The sequence below is a fragment of the Chrysemys picta genome, chromosome 3, assembly GCF_011386835.1.
Source record: "Chrysemys picta bellii isolate R12L10 chromosome 3, ASM1138683v2, whole genome shotgun sequence".
Lineage (NCBI taxonomy): Eukaryota > Metazoa > Chordata > Testudines > Emydidae > Chrysemys > Chrysemys picta.
In genome coordinates this window covers 100,407,135-100,421,000 of record NC_088793.1, presented here as the reverse complement: position 1 = coordinate 100,421,000, position 13,866 = coordinate 100,407,135, and the positions used below count along the sequence as shown (strand labels likewise).

Sequence of the window (13,866 nt, the reverse complement as noted above, 5' to 3'; positions counted from 1 at the left end):
GGCTGTCAATCATGGCCACCTGGGCAGACATGCTACTGTTTTGATGATGACGGTTACCAGTCATAATATACTATTTTCTGCCAATTGCCCAGTATTGTCTGCTAAGCACCCAGAAGAGGCCGAGGGCGATGCTGGGTGCTGGCGGACGTGGGGCTGGCAGACGTGGGGCTGCATTGCTACACAGCAGCAGCCCCTTGCCTTTTGGCAGATGATGGTATTTTATGATTGGTACCCGTCGTCGTCATATTGGTATGGCTGTCACTCATGCTGCAGCGTCGGCCGCCACCTTAAGATGTAAAAAATAGATTTGTTCTGTGTTCATTTGCTTCCCCTTCCTCCGTGAAATCAACGGCCTGCTAAGCCCAGGGTTTCCAGTTTAATCTTTGGGGGCACCATTCTGTGTGACAGTTGTTTGTGTTTCTCCCTGTTCCTGTACCTGTACGCCATGTCGTCACTCGGCCTTCCCTCCCTCCCTCCCTCCCGCCCTCCTTCTCCTGGTCCATCAGATACTACTTTCGCGCCTTTTTTCTGACCAGGCGCCATAGCTAGCACTGGGATCATGGAGCCCGCTCAGATCACCGCGGCAATTATGAGCACTATGAACACCACGCGCATTGTCCTGGAGTATATGCAGAGCCAGAACATGCCAAGGCGAAACCCGGACCAGGCGAGGAGGCGATTGCAGCGCGGCGACGAGAGTGATGAGGAAATTGACATGGCCATAGACCTCTCACAAGGCACAGGCCCCAGCAATGTGGAAATCATGGTGTTACTGGGGCAGGTTGATACCGTGGAACGCCGATTCTGGGCCTGGGAAACAAGCACAGACTGGTGGGACCGCATCGTGCTGCAGGTATGGGACGATTCCCAGTGGCTGCGAAACTTTCGCATGCGTAAGGGCACTTTCATGGAACTTTGTGACTTGCTTTCCCCTGCCCTGAAACGCCAGGATACCAAGATGAGAGCAGCCCTCACAGTTGAGAAGCGAGTGGCGATAGCCCTGTGGAAGCTTGCAACGCCAGACAGCTACCGGTCAGTCGGGAATCAATTTGGAGTGGGCAAATCTACTGTGGGGGCTGCTGTGATCCAATTTGCCAGGGCAATGAAAGACCTGGTGATAGCAAGGGTAGTGACTCTGGGCAACGTGCAGTCAATAGTGGATGGTTTTGCTGAAATGGGATTCCCAAACTGTGGCGGGGCCATAGACGGAACCCATATCCCTATCTTGTCACCGGAGCACCAAGCCACCGACTACGTAAACCGCAAGGGGTACTTTTCAATGCTGCTGCAAGCCCTGGTGGATCACAAGGGACGTTTCACCAACATCAACGTGGGATGGCCGGGAAAGGTACATGATGCTCGCGTCTTCAGGAACTCTGCTCTGTTTCGAAAGCTGGAGGAAGGGACTTTCTTCCCGGACCAGAAAGTGACCATTGGGGATGTTGAAATGCCTATCGTGATCGTTGGGGACCCAGCCTACCCCTTAATGCCATGGCTCATGAAGCCATACACAGGCAGCCTGGACAGGAGTCAGGACCTGTTCAACTACAGGCTGAGCAAGTGCCGAATGGTGGTGGAATGTGCATTTGGACGTTTAAAAGCGCGCTGGCGCAGCTTACTGACTCACTCAGACCTCAGCGAAAAGAATATCCCCATTGTTATTGCTGCTTGCTGTGCGCTCCACAATATCTGTGAGAGTAAGGGGGAGACCTTTATGGCGGGGTGGGAGGTTGAGGCAACTCGCCTGGCCGCTGATTACGCGCAGCCAGACACCAGGGCGGTTAGAGGAGCACAGCAGGGCGCGGTGCGCATAAGAGAAGCTTTGAAAACGAGTTTTGTGACTGGCCAGGCTACTGTGTGAAACTTCTGTTTGTTTCTCCTTGATGAACCCTCCAACCCCCCCCCCCCCCCGACCCGGTTCACTCTACTTCCCTGTAAATCAACCACCCCACCCCACCCTCCCCTCCCCTCCCGCTTGCAGAGGCAATAAAGTCATTGTTTTTTCACATTCATGCATTCTTTATTAGTTCCTTACAGAGGTAGGGGGATAATTGCCAAGGTAGCTGGGATGGGTGGGGGAGGAGGGATGGAAAAGGACATACTGCATTTTAAAACTTTAACTCTTATTGAAGCCCAGCCTTCTGATGCTTGGGCGATCATCTGGGGTGGAGTGACTGGGTGGACGGAGGCCCCCCCACCGTGTTCTTGGGCGTCTGGGTGAGGAGGCTATGGAACTTGGGGAGGAGGGCTGTTGGTTACACAGGGGCTGTAGCGGCGGTCTCTGCTCCTGCTGCCTTTCCTGCAACTCAACCATACGCTCGAGCATATCACTTTGATGCTCCAGCAGACGGAGCATTGCCTCTTGCCGTCTGTCTGCAAGCTGACGCCACCTATCGTCTTCAGCCCGCCACCTCTCCTCTCGTTCATGTTGGGCTTTTCTCATCTCCGACATTGACTGCCTCCACGCATTCTGCTGTGCTCTATCAGCGTGGGAGGACATCTGCAGCTCCGTGAACATCTCGTCCCTCGTCTTACGTTTTCTCTTTCTAATGTTCACGAGCCTCTGCGAAGGAGAAACATTTGCAGCTGGTGGAGGAGAAGGGAGAGGTGGTTAAAAAAGACACATTTTAGGGAACAATGGGTACACTCTTTCATTACAAGGTCGCATATTTCGGCTTGCAGGCAGCCATCGTAGGCCACAGTGTTTTGGCTTTTTTAACCTTCTTAACATGCGGGAAAGGTTGCAAACAGCAGCGCATTTCCCATATCAAGGATGAATTGGGTTGTCCATTTAAAATGGGGTTTCAATGTAAAAGGAGGGGGCTGCGGTTTCCCGGTTAACATGCGGCACAAACACAAGTAAACCCCCCCCCCCCCACACACACACACACGATTCTCTGGGATGATCACTTCACCCCTCCCCCCCACCGCGTGGTTAACAGCGGGGAACATTTCTGGTCAGAATAGCAGGAACGGGCGCCTCTGAATGTCCCCCTTAATAAAATCACCCCATTTCAACCAGGAGAGCTTTCTGGAGATGTCCCTGGAGGATTTCCGCTCCATCCCCATACACGTTAACAGACTTGCTTGCTTTTTTTTGTAATGTTTACAAATATTTACAAAGTTACACTCACCAGAGGTCTCCTGTGTGCCCTGAGGGTCTTGGGTGAGTTCGGGGGTTACTGGTTCCAGGTCCAGGGTCACAAACATATCCTGGCTGTTGGGGAAAACGGTTTCTCCGCTTGCTTGCTGCTGTGAGCTACCTACAGTACCTCCATCGTCATCTTCCTCGTTCCCCGAACCGTCTTCCCTGTGTGTTTCTCCAGTGAGAGAGTCATAGCACACGGTTGGGGTAGTGGTGGCTGCACCCCCTAGGATCGCATGCAGCTCCGCGTAGTAGCGGCAAGTTTGCGGCTCTGCCCCGGACCTTCCGTTTGCTTCTCTGGCTTTGTGGTAGGCTTGCCGTAGCTCCTTAATTTTCACGCGGCACTGCTGTGTGTCCCTGTTATGGCCTCGGTCCTTCATGGCCTTGGAGATCTTTTCTAATACTTTTCCATTTCTTTTACTGCTACGGAGTTCAGCTATCACTGCTTCATCTCCCCATATGGCGAGCAGATCTCGTACCTCCCGTTCGGTCCATGCTGGAGCTCTTTTGCGATCCTGGGAGGACTCCATGACGGTTACCTGTGCTGATGAGCTCTGCGTGGTCACCTGTGCTCTCCACGCTGGGCAAACAGGAAATGAAATTCAAACCTTCGCGGGTCTTTTCCTGTCTACCTGGTCAGTGCATCTGAGTTGAGAGCGCTGTCCAGAGCGGTCACAATGAAGCACTGTGGGATAGCTCCCGGAGGCCAATAACATCGAATTCCGTCCACACTACCCCAATTCCGACCCGCAAAGGCCGGTTTTATCGCTAATCCCCTCGTCGGAGGTGGTGTAAAGAAACCGGTTTAAAGGGCCCTTTAAGTCGAAAGAAAGGGCCTCGTTGTGTGGACGTGTCCAGGCTTAATTCGGTTTAACGCTGCTAAAGTCGACCTAAACCCGTAGTGTAGACCAGGCCTGAGAGAGGACATAACAGTTTTCAAGTATGTAAAAGGTTGTTACAAGGAGGAGGAAGAAAAATTGTTTTTCTTAACCTCTGAGGATAGGACAAGAAGCAATAGGCTTAAATTGCAGCAAGAGAGGTTTAGGTTGGACATTAGGAAAAACTTCCTAACTGTCAGGGTGGTTAAGCACTGGAATAAATTGCCTAGGGAGGTTGTGGAATCTCCATCATTGGAGATTTTTAAAAGCAGGTTAGACAAACACCTGTCAGGTATGGTCTAGATCAGTGGTTCCCAAACTTGTTCTGCCGCTTGTGCAGGGAAAGCCCTTGGCGGGCCGGGCCAGTTTGAGTGATGTACTGGCCGCCGCTTCCAGCAGCCCCCATTGTCCTGAAGCAGCGAACCGCGGCCACTGGGAGCCACGATCGGCCGAACCTGCAGATGCGGCAGGTAAACAAACCGGCCCGGCCCGCCAGAGACTTTCCCTACACAAGCGGCGGAACAAGTTTGGGAACCACTGGTCTAGATAATTAGTTCTGCCACGAGTGCAGGGGATTGGACTAGATGACCTCTTGAGGGCCCTTCCAATTCTATGATTCTAGGATTAAGCTGCGCCTACGAGCAACTGGCCTCCAAAAATGGTGAAGGAACTGAACCTCACATCTGGAGCCCCCATCTTGTGCTTGAGAAGAAGCGCCTGTACCACATGGAGTGAGACCAACAGTCTGAGGAGATAAGGACACAACAACTAGTACCACAAAATACCACTACCAAGTGACACAATTTGGGCATAACCTTGCACTGGCCATTCGGGGCAGGAGAAGATGCTGTCACAGGTACTGGCTCACTTCTACTAGCCTGGCATCTATCAAGTATTAAAGGAAAATGGCTCCGCCTGCCCAGAATGCCAATTGTCCCCAATCAAGGTTGCCCGAAGGCTCCTCTAGTTACTTTGCCATTGATTGAGATGCCCTTTGAAGAAATAGAAATGGACATGGGTGGGCTATTAGAAAACAGTGCATTCCAGGTACCATATAACTTGAATGGTGTCAAGTATCAGGGGGTAGCCATGTTAGTCTGTATCTACAAAAACAACAAGGAGTCTGGTGGCACCTTAAAGACTAACAGATTTATTTTGGCATAAGCTTTCATGGATAAAAACTTCACTTCTTCAGATGCATAGAGTGCAAGTTACAGATGCAGGCATTATATACTGACACGTGGAGAGAAGGGAGTTACTTCACAAGTGGAGAACCAGTGTTGACAGGGCCAATTCAATCAGGGTGGATGTAGTTCACTCCCAATAATAGATGAGGAGGTGTCTATTCCAGGAGAGGAAAAGCTGCTTCTGTAATGAGCCAGCCACTCCCAGTCCCTATTCAAACCCAGATTCATGGTGTTAAATTTGCAAATGAATTTTAGTTCTGCTGTTTCTCTTTGAAGTCTGTTTCTGAAGTTTTTTTGTTCAACCTGAAGGAAAGTGGCTGTGCTTCAGAAGCAACTGACTGGCTACAGAGCAACTGAGAGGGAGACCGATGACAAGTCTCTGCCACCCACAGGGCAAACCAGAACTTTATAAGGAAACTTGTACATTGGATGCCACCGCTTAAAGAAGAGAACCACACAGCAGAAAACCCAAAATGGCTACAATAAAGTTCCCAAGCAGGAAAGAGAATCCCAGTCTAGCAGAGAAAGGTATAACAAGATCCAGTGGCTAGAAGTTGAAGCTAGACAAATTCACACTGGAAATAACCCTAACCCTATCAGGTTCAAGCTGTTGGGACAGGAAAGCAACAAGGGACAATGTTAAACTCATGCAATAATGTTAGTAGGGAAATGCCCTGGGCAATTTCAGCTGGATAGTGGTGCCTATTCTTTGACAGGTATATTCTAATAGTACAAGGAGAGCATAATGCAGTCCAGAGGAAAATGTGACTTCAAAGTAACCAACCCCAAAAATAATACAATACCAACTGAAGTTTGTGGTGGTGGATGGTAAGCACTACAAACACCTAGAGTGCGCCATACAAACCAAGGATCTGACCAGGGTGCAGCATCAGAATTTTGTAGTTGCGATGCAAGGAGAAAAGAGAGAGTCCAACAAACAATGGAGCCAATATTGAAAGCATAGAGAAGTGTTTTCAAAGATGATGGGTGCAACTGGAAGTAGAGCCTACAGTGGAACTTCTGTGCTTACCATGAAGTAAAATCCCAGTGGTACTATGTAATCCAAAACACAAGGAGCTCAAAAGTTTGCAGAGCAGGGGTATCATGGCACCTGTAGAGGGAAGTATTGCCTGGATAAGCAGCATGGTGATGATAAAGAGGCCATCAGGCAAATTACTCATCTGCAAAGATCCAAAGCCACTGAACGGGTATTGAACAAATATCACTATTCACTGCCCACAACTGATGACATCTTGTCAGAACTTTCCAAAGCCAGAATCTTTATGGTCTGTGATGTGAGGAACAGGTTTTGGCACATAAACTTGGATAAAGAGTCCAGCATGCTGACACCTTTTACAACACCATTTGGTGACTACAGATGGCTGCACGTGCCAGTGGGCATAAGCCCAGCACCAGAGGTCTTCCAGAGAAGACTCACCCAAGCACCAGAAGGACTGCTTGGGGTGAAAATAATTGCAGATAATATCTTCAGTGTAGGTGAAGGGAGCAATGATACAGAAGATGAATGAGACCATGACAGAAAATTACAAGATTTTCTACAGCAATACAAGAACATAAAACTGAATCCCCCACAAAATGTGAGTCAAACAGCACGAGGTGACATGCATTGGAAATCTGCTCACAGCAGAGGGACTGAAAGCAGATCCCAACAAGATTAAGGCAATCAGAGACACGCCAGCCCAAGCAGATATGAAAGGGGTACTGCGCTTCAAAGGAATTATATTTTCTGTCCAAGTTCTGTCCACCTCTGACTGAGGTAGCAGAACCTATACGTCTGCTAACAAGGCAGGATATTGAGTGGGACTGGGCAGGTCCCCAACAGCAAGCATTTGACATGCTGAAACAAATGATAATGGATGTCCTTGTCCTGAATATATTCACCATGTCCAGAGTATATATAAACTGGTTCTGAGGTCCAAAAGGAAGTGAGAGGCAAACCAGTTGAAAATCTCTAGGTGAGGATAAAAGGGGAAAAAGGGACAATGTCATGGTAGGAGTCTGCTATAGATCATCAAATCAGGAGGAGGAGGTGGATGAGGCATTTCTAGAACAAATAACAGAAATATCCAAAACACAAGACATGGCAGTAAGTGGAGACTAACTTCTCAGACAATGTTGGAAAATAATATGGCAAAACACAAAACGTTCAATAAGTTCTTGGAATGTATTGGGGAGAGATTCATGTTTCAGAAGGTGGAGGAAATAGCCAGGAGGGCAGACCTGAGTCTGACTAACATGGAGGAATTGGTCACAAATCTGAAGAGTGAAGGCAATTCAGGTGAAAGTGATCATGAAATGATAGATTTCATGATTCTAAAGAAAGGAAGGACGAAGAGCAGCAGAATAAAGACTATGGACTTCAAAAAAGTAGATTTTAACAAACTCAGAGAACTGGTAGGTAAGATCCCATGGGAAGAAAATGTAAGGGGAAAAGCAGTTCAGAAGAGCTGTTTTATAAAGACACAACGTGAAAGGTGCAACCGCAAACTATCCCAGTGTGAAGGAAAGATAAGAAACTGCAGAACTTTTAATGGAGCCATACTGATGACCTGAAAACCAGGAAGGAATCAAAAAAAAGTGGAAACATGGATAAATTGCTAAGGAGGGATACAAAAGAATAGAACAACCGTGTAAGGACACAATCTGAAAGACTAAAGCACAAAATGAGTTACACCTAGCAAGGGATACAAAAGCTAATATAAAGAGATTCTGTAAATACATTAGGAGCAAGAGAAAGATGAAGGAAAGTGTAGGTCCTCTACTTCGCTAATAATGGATGACATGAAGAACGCTGAAGTGTGTAATGCCTATTTTGCTTCAGCCTTCATAAAAAAGGTTTGTGGTGACCCGATACTCAATATAATTAATATTAACAATGTGGGGGAAGGAATGCAAGACAAAAGAGGGAAAGAACAGGCTAAAGAGTATTTAGATAAGTTACATGTATTCCAGTCAGCAGGGCCTGATGACATTCATCCTAGGGTACTTAAGGAACTAGGTAAAGCAATATTGGGACTGTTAGAAATTAGCCTGAGAGCTCCTGGAAGACAGGTAAGGTCCCAGGAGACTGGACAAGGCTAACATAGTATCTATCTTTAAAGGAGGGGACAAACAGGACCTGGGAATTATAGACCAGTCAGCCTATAGTCAATACCTGGAAAGGTACTGGAACAAATTATTAAACAATCAATTGGTAAGCACTTGGAGGATAATATGGTTATAAGGAATAGCCTTCATGGATTTTGTCAAGAACAAATCATGCCAAACCAATCTGATTTCCTTCTTTGGCAGGGTTACTGGCCTCCTGGATGGAGGCGGAAGCAGTAACTGTGATCTTGATTTTTAGTAAGGCTTTTGTCACAGTCCCACCTTACATTCTCATAAGCAAACTAGGAAAATGGGGGCTAGTGGATATTAAAAGAATGACTGACCCAGGAACCTGTTTTGTTTCCGAAGCCTTCTTGAAGTCTTTTATTTTGCAAATGGATGCATCTGAAGTCGGCCTTGGAGCCATACTGTCCCAAGAAGTGGGGGGAGAGAAACATCCCGTCCTTTATCTTAGCAAAAAATTGTTCTCCCAGGAAGTCACCTACTTGGTGACTGAGAAGGAGGCTTTAGCAGTAAAGTGATCTGTAAATGCCCTAGACTACTACCTATGGGGTCACCCATTCCAGCCGGTGATTGACCACGGACTCCTATGATCAGTACAGTGCATGAAGGACCACAAGTCCCGAATCATATGGTGGTATTTGTCTCTGCAACTGTACTACTTTGAAATGCTACGTCAGGTCAACACAGATCATAAAACTGAACGTCTCTTCGTGAGGTGGCCAGGGGAAGGGGGGATAGTTCACCTGATGACTCTGGAGCTGAGGGGGAGGAGGGTATGTAATGGGGTTTATGGATCCCAAACCAAACCAGAGCAAGGCATGGGGTAGTAGTGTGACAGGGAGGCCCAGCACTCAGCAGGTGCAGGGCATGCTCCAGGTGGAGGGACAATTTAAAAGGGCACCGGTAGCCCAGGGGCAAGGAGTTACAGGCTGCATTGCATCAGGAAGTAAGGCTGACACCTGGAGCTGTAGGAAGTGTGACTATAGCATTAATAAGGCCACTCTGGAAGCAATTACCTGTATTCCCTTCTATCCCCGCCTTTTGAGCTGGGAACCCAAGAGAGGCCCTGAAGAACATGATGTGCCCTGGGCAGACTACACTGGTACTGCAAAGACTCTGACTGCACCCCAAACAGAGGAGCCACAGCCTGGTAGGAAGTGACCTAGGGTGGAGTGTAACTTGCAGTGGACCAACAAGTGATCTGGACACTGCAACATCCCATTAGGGTCCTGGGTTGTGACCTGGTGGAGAGGGAGGGCCCAGGTCCCCCTCCCCAGCTCCTCTTCCCCTCTATTGTGACAGAGTGCTTAGGAGAGAAGAAGACATACGCCAGAAGGTGAGGCCATTGTTGTATACAACCTGGCAATGCCCTCTTTTAGAACATGCAAACTGAAGAAAACTGTGGAGCCTCTGTCTGACCACTATGCCAGCTGGCTAGCAGACTGATCCACTACAAGGTCCCTTCCAGCCCTACATTTCTATGATTCCATTAAGTACTATCAGCCAGAAGAGCCACAGACACTCCATTGTGCTGCATCAGAGAAAAGATTGGGTGTAGGTTTTTTGCAAGAGCAGCTGATCACTTGTGCCAGCGGAACCCTGCCAGAGACTGAAAAGCGGTATGCACAAATAACAAAGGGTCTGTGGCTGTGGTATTTGGAATGAATCGATTTCATCAATACACCGATGGCCGCAAAGTAATAGTGCAATTAGACCACAAACCCTTAGAGGCAATCATGGCGAAACCCCTTCTATGTACTCCAGAAAGCTTGCAGCACATGTTGACACACCTCCTGTGCTATCAGATATTGTCTAAGACAATTATACTGGTGTAAGCTGACACCTTGAGCAGGGTATGTGTACCCAGTATCAGAAAGTCGGGGGAAGGTTATTAGGACATTGAATCCATTATCATACTGAATTATCTCTCAGTCTCAACAGTGAAGCTGATGCAAATCAAAGAGGTTATGGAAAAGGGCATCCAACTATAGGCCAGTCAAGAGAGTGGTGCTATCAGGGAAGCCAGAAGACAAAAGCCAAGTACCGGGAGGCGCAGAACCATATTTTTACATTAAAGATGAGCTGAGTGTGCAGGATGGCATTCTGTTTCAAGGAGAGAGAGCTGTTATTCCTGCCTCATTCTGTAAAAATGTCATGCAAAAAATACATGGCTCATACCTGGGCACTGACAGCTGTCTTTGAAAAAAGAAGAACAGGAGTACTTGTGGCACCTTAGAGACTAACAAATTTATTAGAGCGTAAGCTTTCGTGGACTACAGCCCACTTCTTCGGATGCATCCGAAGAAGTGGGCTGTAGTCCACGAAAGCTTACGCTCTAATAAATTTGTTAGTCTCTAAGATGCCACAAGTACTCCTGTTCTTCTTTTTGCGGATACAGAGTAACACGGCTGCTACTCTGAAAGCTGTCTTTGATGGATTCGAGATTGTATTTACTGGCTGGGAATGACTACACAACTCTTATCATTGATGTAAAGCTGTGAGACCTGCTGGTTATGAGATAACCACCAGCAGAAAGAGACTATACATATGAGCTGCCCACCTGAGCATAGGAAAAGATGGGAGCAGATTTTATTTACCTTCATGGAAAAGCAGTGATCACAGTGGACTACTACACAAATTTGGGGGACATTAGTGCCTTTTCTGATACAAGGAGCAAGTCAATGACTGGCAAATGGAGGGCCCACTTTGTGAGATGTGGCATTCCAGACACTGTATTCACCAACAGTGGACCCCAATTTGCCTCAGAAGAATTCAAGGAATTTGCACACAAATAGGAATTTGACCACCACACGTCTTCCCCAGGACACCCACAGAATAATGGTAAAGGGTAATCAGCTGTAAAAGCAGTTAGGAGACTGTTACACAAGGCTGTTTCTTCTGGTTCAGACCCCTTGTTAGCAGTTTTGGCACACAGGAATACCCCATTATAGCGGTGCCAATACAGTCCAGTGGAGGCACTAATGGGATGAAGGAACAAAACCTCATTACTAGGGAGGAGAGACCCATTGCTGCCAGAAGGATGGAGACACTGCTGAGTGGAGATGGCCAACAATCTGAGAAAGCAGGCCCTAGAGAACAACAGGTCAAACAAGGACCTACATCCTTGTAGACAGACATCCCTGTGAGGATCCAGCCATTACAGAGGGTAGGTCTACACTTACCTCCGGGTCCGGCGGTAAGCAATCGATCTTCTGGGATGGATTTATCGCATCTTGTCTAGACGCGATAAATCGATCCCGGATCGATCCCGGAAGTGCTCGCCGTCGACACCGGTACTCCAGCTCGGCAAGAGGAGTACACGGCATCGACGGGGGAGCCTGCCTGCCGCGTCTGGACCCGCGGTAAGTTTGAACTAAGGTACTTCGAATTCAGCTATGTTATTAATGTAGCTGAATTTGCGTACCTTAGTTCGAAGTAGGGGGTTAGTCTGGACCAGGCCAGAGACACCAGAAGGAGTGGACTAAAGGAGTTGTGAGGGTTGCAGTGGTGTACAAAGGGACTGCTAGGTTGTACGAAGCGACTACGCAAGAGGACAAGTGATCTGAAGGAAGAAGAATGTTAGAGCAAGCAGACAACACTCAGAGAGAGCCTACAGAGATCATCATAGAATAGAGAGACAAAGAAACATCCAGAGGCCAAATCCACACGGGGAGAAGATTCCACAGAGAGAGAGTTTGCTAGACCTAAGAGACAATTGTCGGGGAGAAAGAGATCGGTCACGCCCAGTGTCGTTGCCTGTTGAGGAGACTAAACTATCACGAAGACTGTGTAACCAGTTGTGTCTTTCATAAAGATGAGACTCCAACTCAGTTGTGTGCTGGCAACATGTGGCCGAAGGGGCACAGGGTGGGAGTCTGGGTCTCAATTATTTGTTTTAATGTTTGTATCGTGATCAGTGGAACTGGAGTAAGAAGGCCCATATTCCCAAGTGAACTGGGAGCATATGGAGTTAAACTGCAAGTAACTCAGCCACATGGACAGAGCAGTGCCTAGGGGTTAATAAAGTTCTGCTTGTTCAACTTAAGCTCCATTCAATTTCCCTTGTTACTAATGAAACAGGGCCTATCACCTGCTATGCAGCCTTTTGGCACTAACATAATTGCTGCAAAGGGGCTACAGGGCAGAAATGAATTTTCCCCTCGGGGTCCGAAAGGACTGTAGGATACATATCACCAATTTAGTTCCTTCCTTAGAACTCACATTCATGTAGGCAAAACCATAACCATCCTTGGATTTTAGTTAATGCCCAAGTGATTTCCTATTTAAAAGTGACATCTGCCAGTTCAGCTTCTATTTAAGAAAATCGTCCCAAAACCAAGGAGAGCTGAGGCTCAACCATCCATTCTGAAACCAGCCAGCCACAGAGAAAGGAGCCTACAGATGCATTAAGAAACACCCTTTTGAAAATTCCTTCTTTTGTGGAAGGAGGAGGGGACCTCTGAAGTCTGAGTCCTCCTCTGCTGTGTTCTTAAGGAATTCAGATTTGGTTCAAAATGTTGCAACATCAGACACCCTCACATTAACTTTAACTTGTCCAAGAGCTGTGATAGTTTTCCCTGTAACAATACATTATGATAAAGCTGCCCTCTCTTATTTTACACTTGTTCTTAATAATTCTGGGCACAACAGATATACCAAACATCAAAAGAAGACAATGGCTATAAACTATTAGTATTTTCTGATGTCATTCTGCCATTTGTAAGAAATCCTAAAAAAGTAATACCTAAAATTCTGAGGCCTGTTTCTTCTATCTGGTCCATGGCATACAGTTAACAGAAAGAGGGCAAGTTGCATGTAATCCTGTCAAAAAGAGTGAAGTTACACCCAAAAATATTTTGCTTTATGCTTTTGGGGGTCCTAGGAAGGGAATAATGTAATACCAAGGATTGCTCAAATTTGAAGGATATCGCAGAAAATTGTGGTTGGTTGTCCTCCAAAAAAGCTTTGTGGCAAGGGCCCTATCCCCCACATGGTGTGATTCCCATTCATGAGCTGCATAAAAAAAGGAGCAAGAAGGAAAGCAAATAAAACCACACAAAACAACTTTGAGTGCACCTTTGTCAAATTAGCACATGGGTCTGCAGCAAAATATTGGTGCTGATGTGGGGTATTTGAAGGACTCCAGAGACTTGTGGGATGTACCAGCAACATGACTGACTTGTCATATAGATTTTCATTAATATTCTATTGATAAGGGAAGAGATTTTCAAGGGCACAAAGGACATTTAGGTGCTCAACATGCATTGATTTTATTGATTGAGTCAGATGCCTAACTGCCCTATTTGTGACTTAGGGGGTTATTTTCAATGTCCATATAATATATATGGTTTGGGATGTATGCTGTTTGGAGTCCAAGTTCATATGTAATGGGGGTGTGGGGTGGCTTGAGTCTATTAATTAGTATCTGAATGGGTCAGATGTTTGTTGTGGATGTAATCCCAGTTCGTTTTACTATGTTACTGTATGTTTTGATTGACCCACTGCATTTCCAGTAGCATGTATA

The 13,866-nt window shown here is 46.9% G+C and overlaps 1 protein-coding gene across 1 annotated transcript; it reads right to left on the bottom strand.

The window, feature by feature from the left end:
- Positions 1–2,010: 2,010 nt before the first annotated feature.
- Positions 2,011–4,061, bottom strand: LOC135982348 (uncharacterized). The gene is made up of 2 exons (XM_065588592.1): positions 3,135–4,061; positions 2,011–2,586 (listed from the first exon to the last, which is right to left on the bottom strand). Exons 1-2 carry the CDS (start codon positions 3,673–3,675, stop codon positions 2,117–2,119), a joined length of 1,011 nt encoding a protein of 336 aa, XP_065444664.1. The 5' UTR covers positions 3,676–4,061; the 3' UTR covers positions 2,011–2,116.
- Positions 4,062–13,866: the final 9,805 nt, after the last annotated feature.

Excerpts from the sequence above, each read along its gene's own strand:
- LOC135982348 (XM_065588592.1), bottom strand. The coding sequence starts at position 3,675 with ATGGAGTCCTCCCAGGATCGCAAAAGAGCTCCAGCATGGACCGAACGG. Across the intron at positions 2,587-3,134 it reads GGGCACACAGGAGACCTCTG|CTGCAAATGTTTCTCCTTCG; the intron begins GTGAGTGTAACT and ends CTCCTCCACCAG.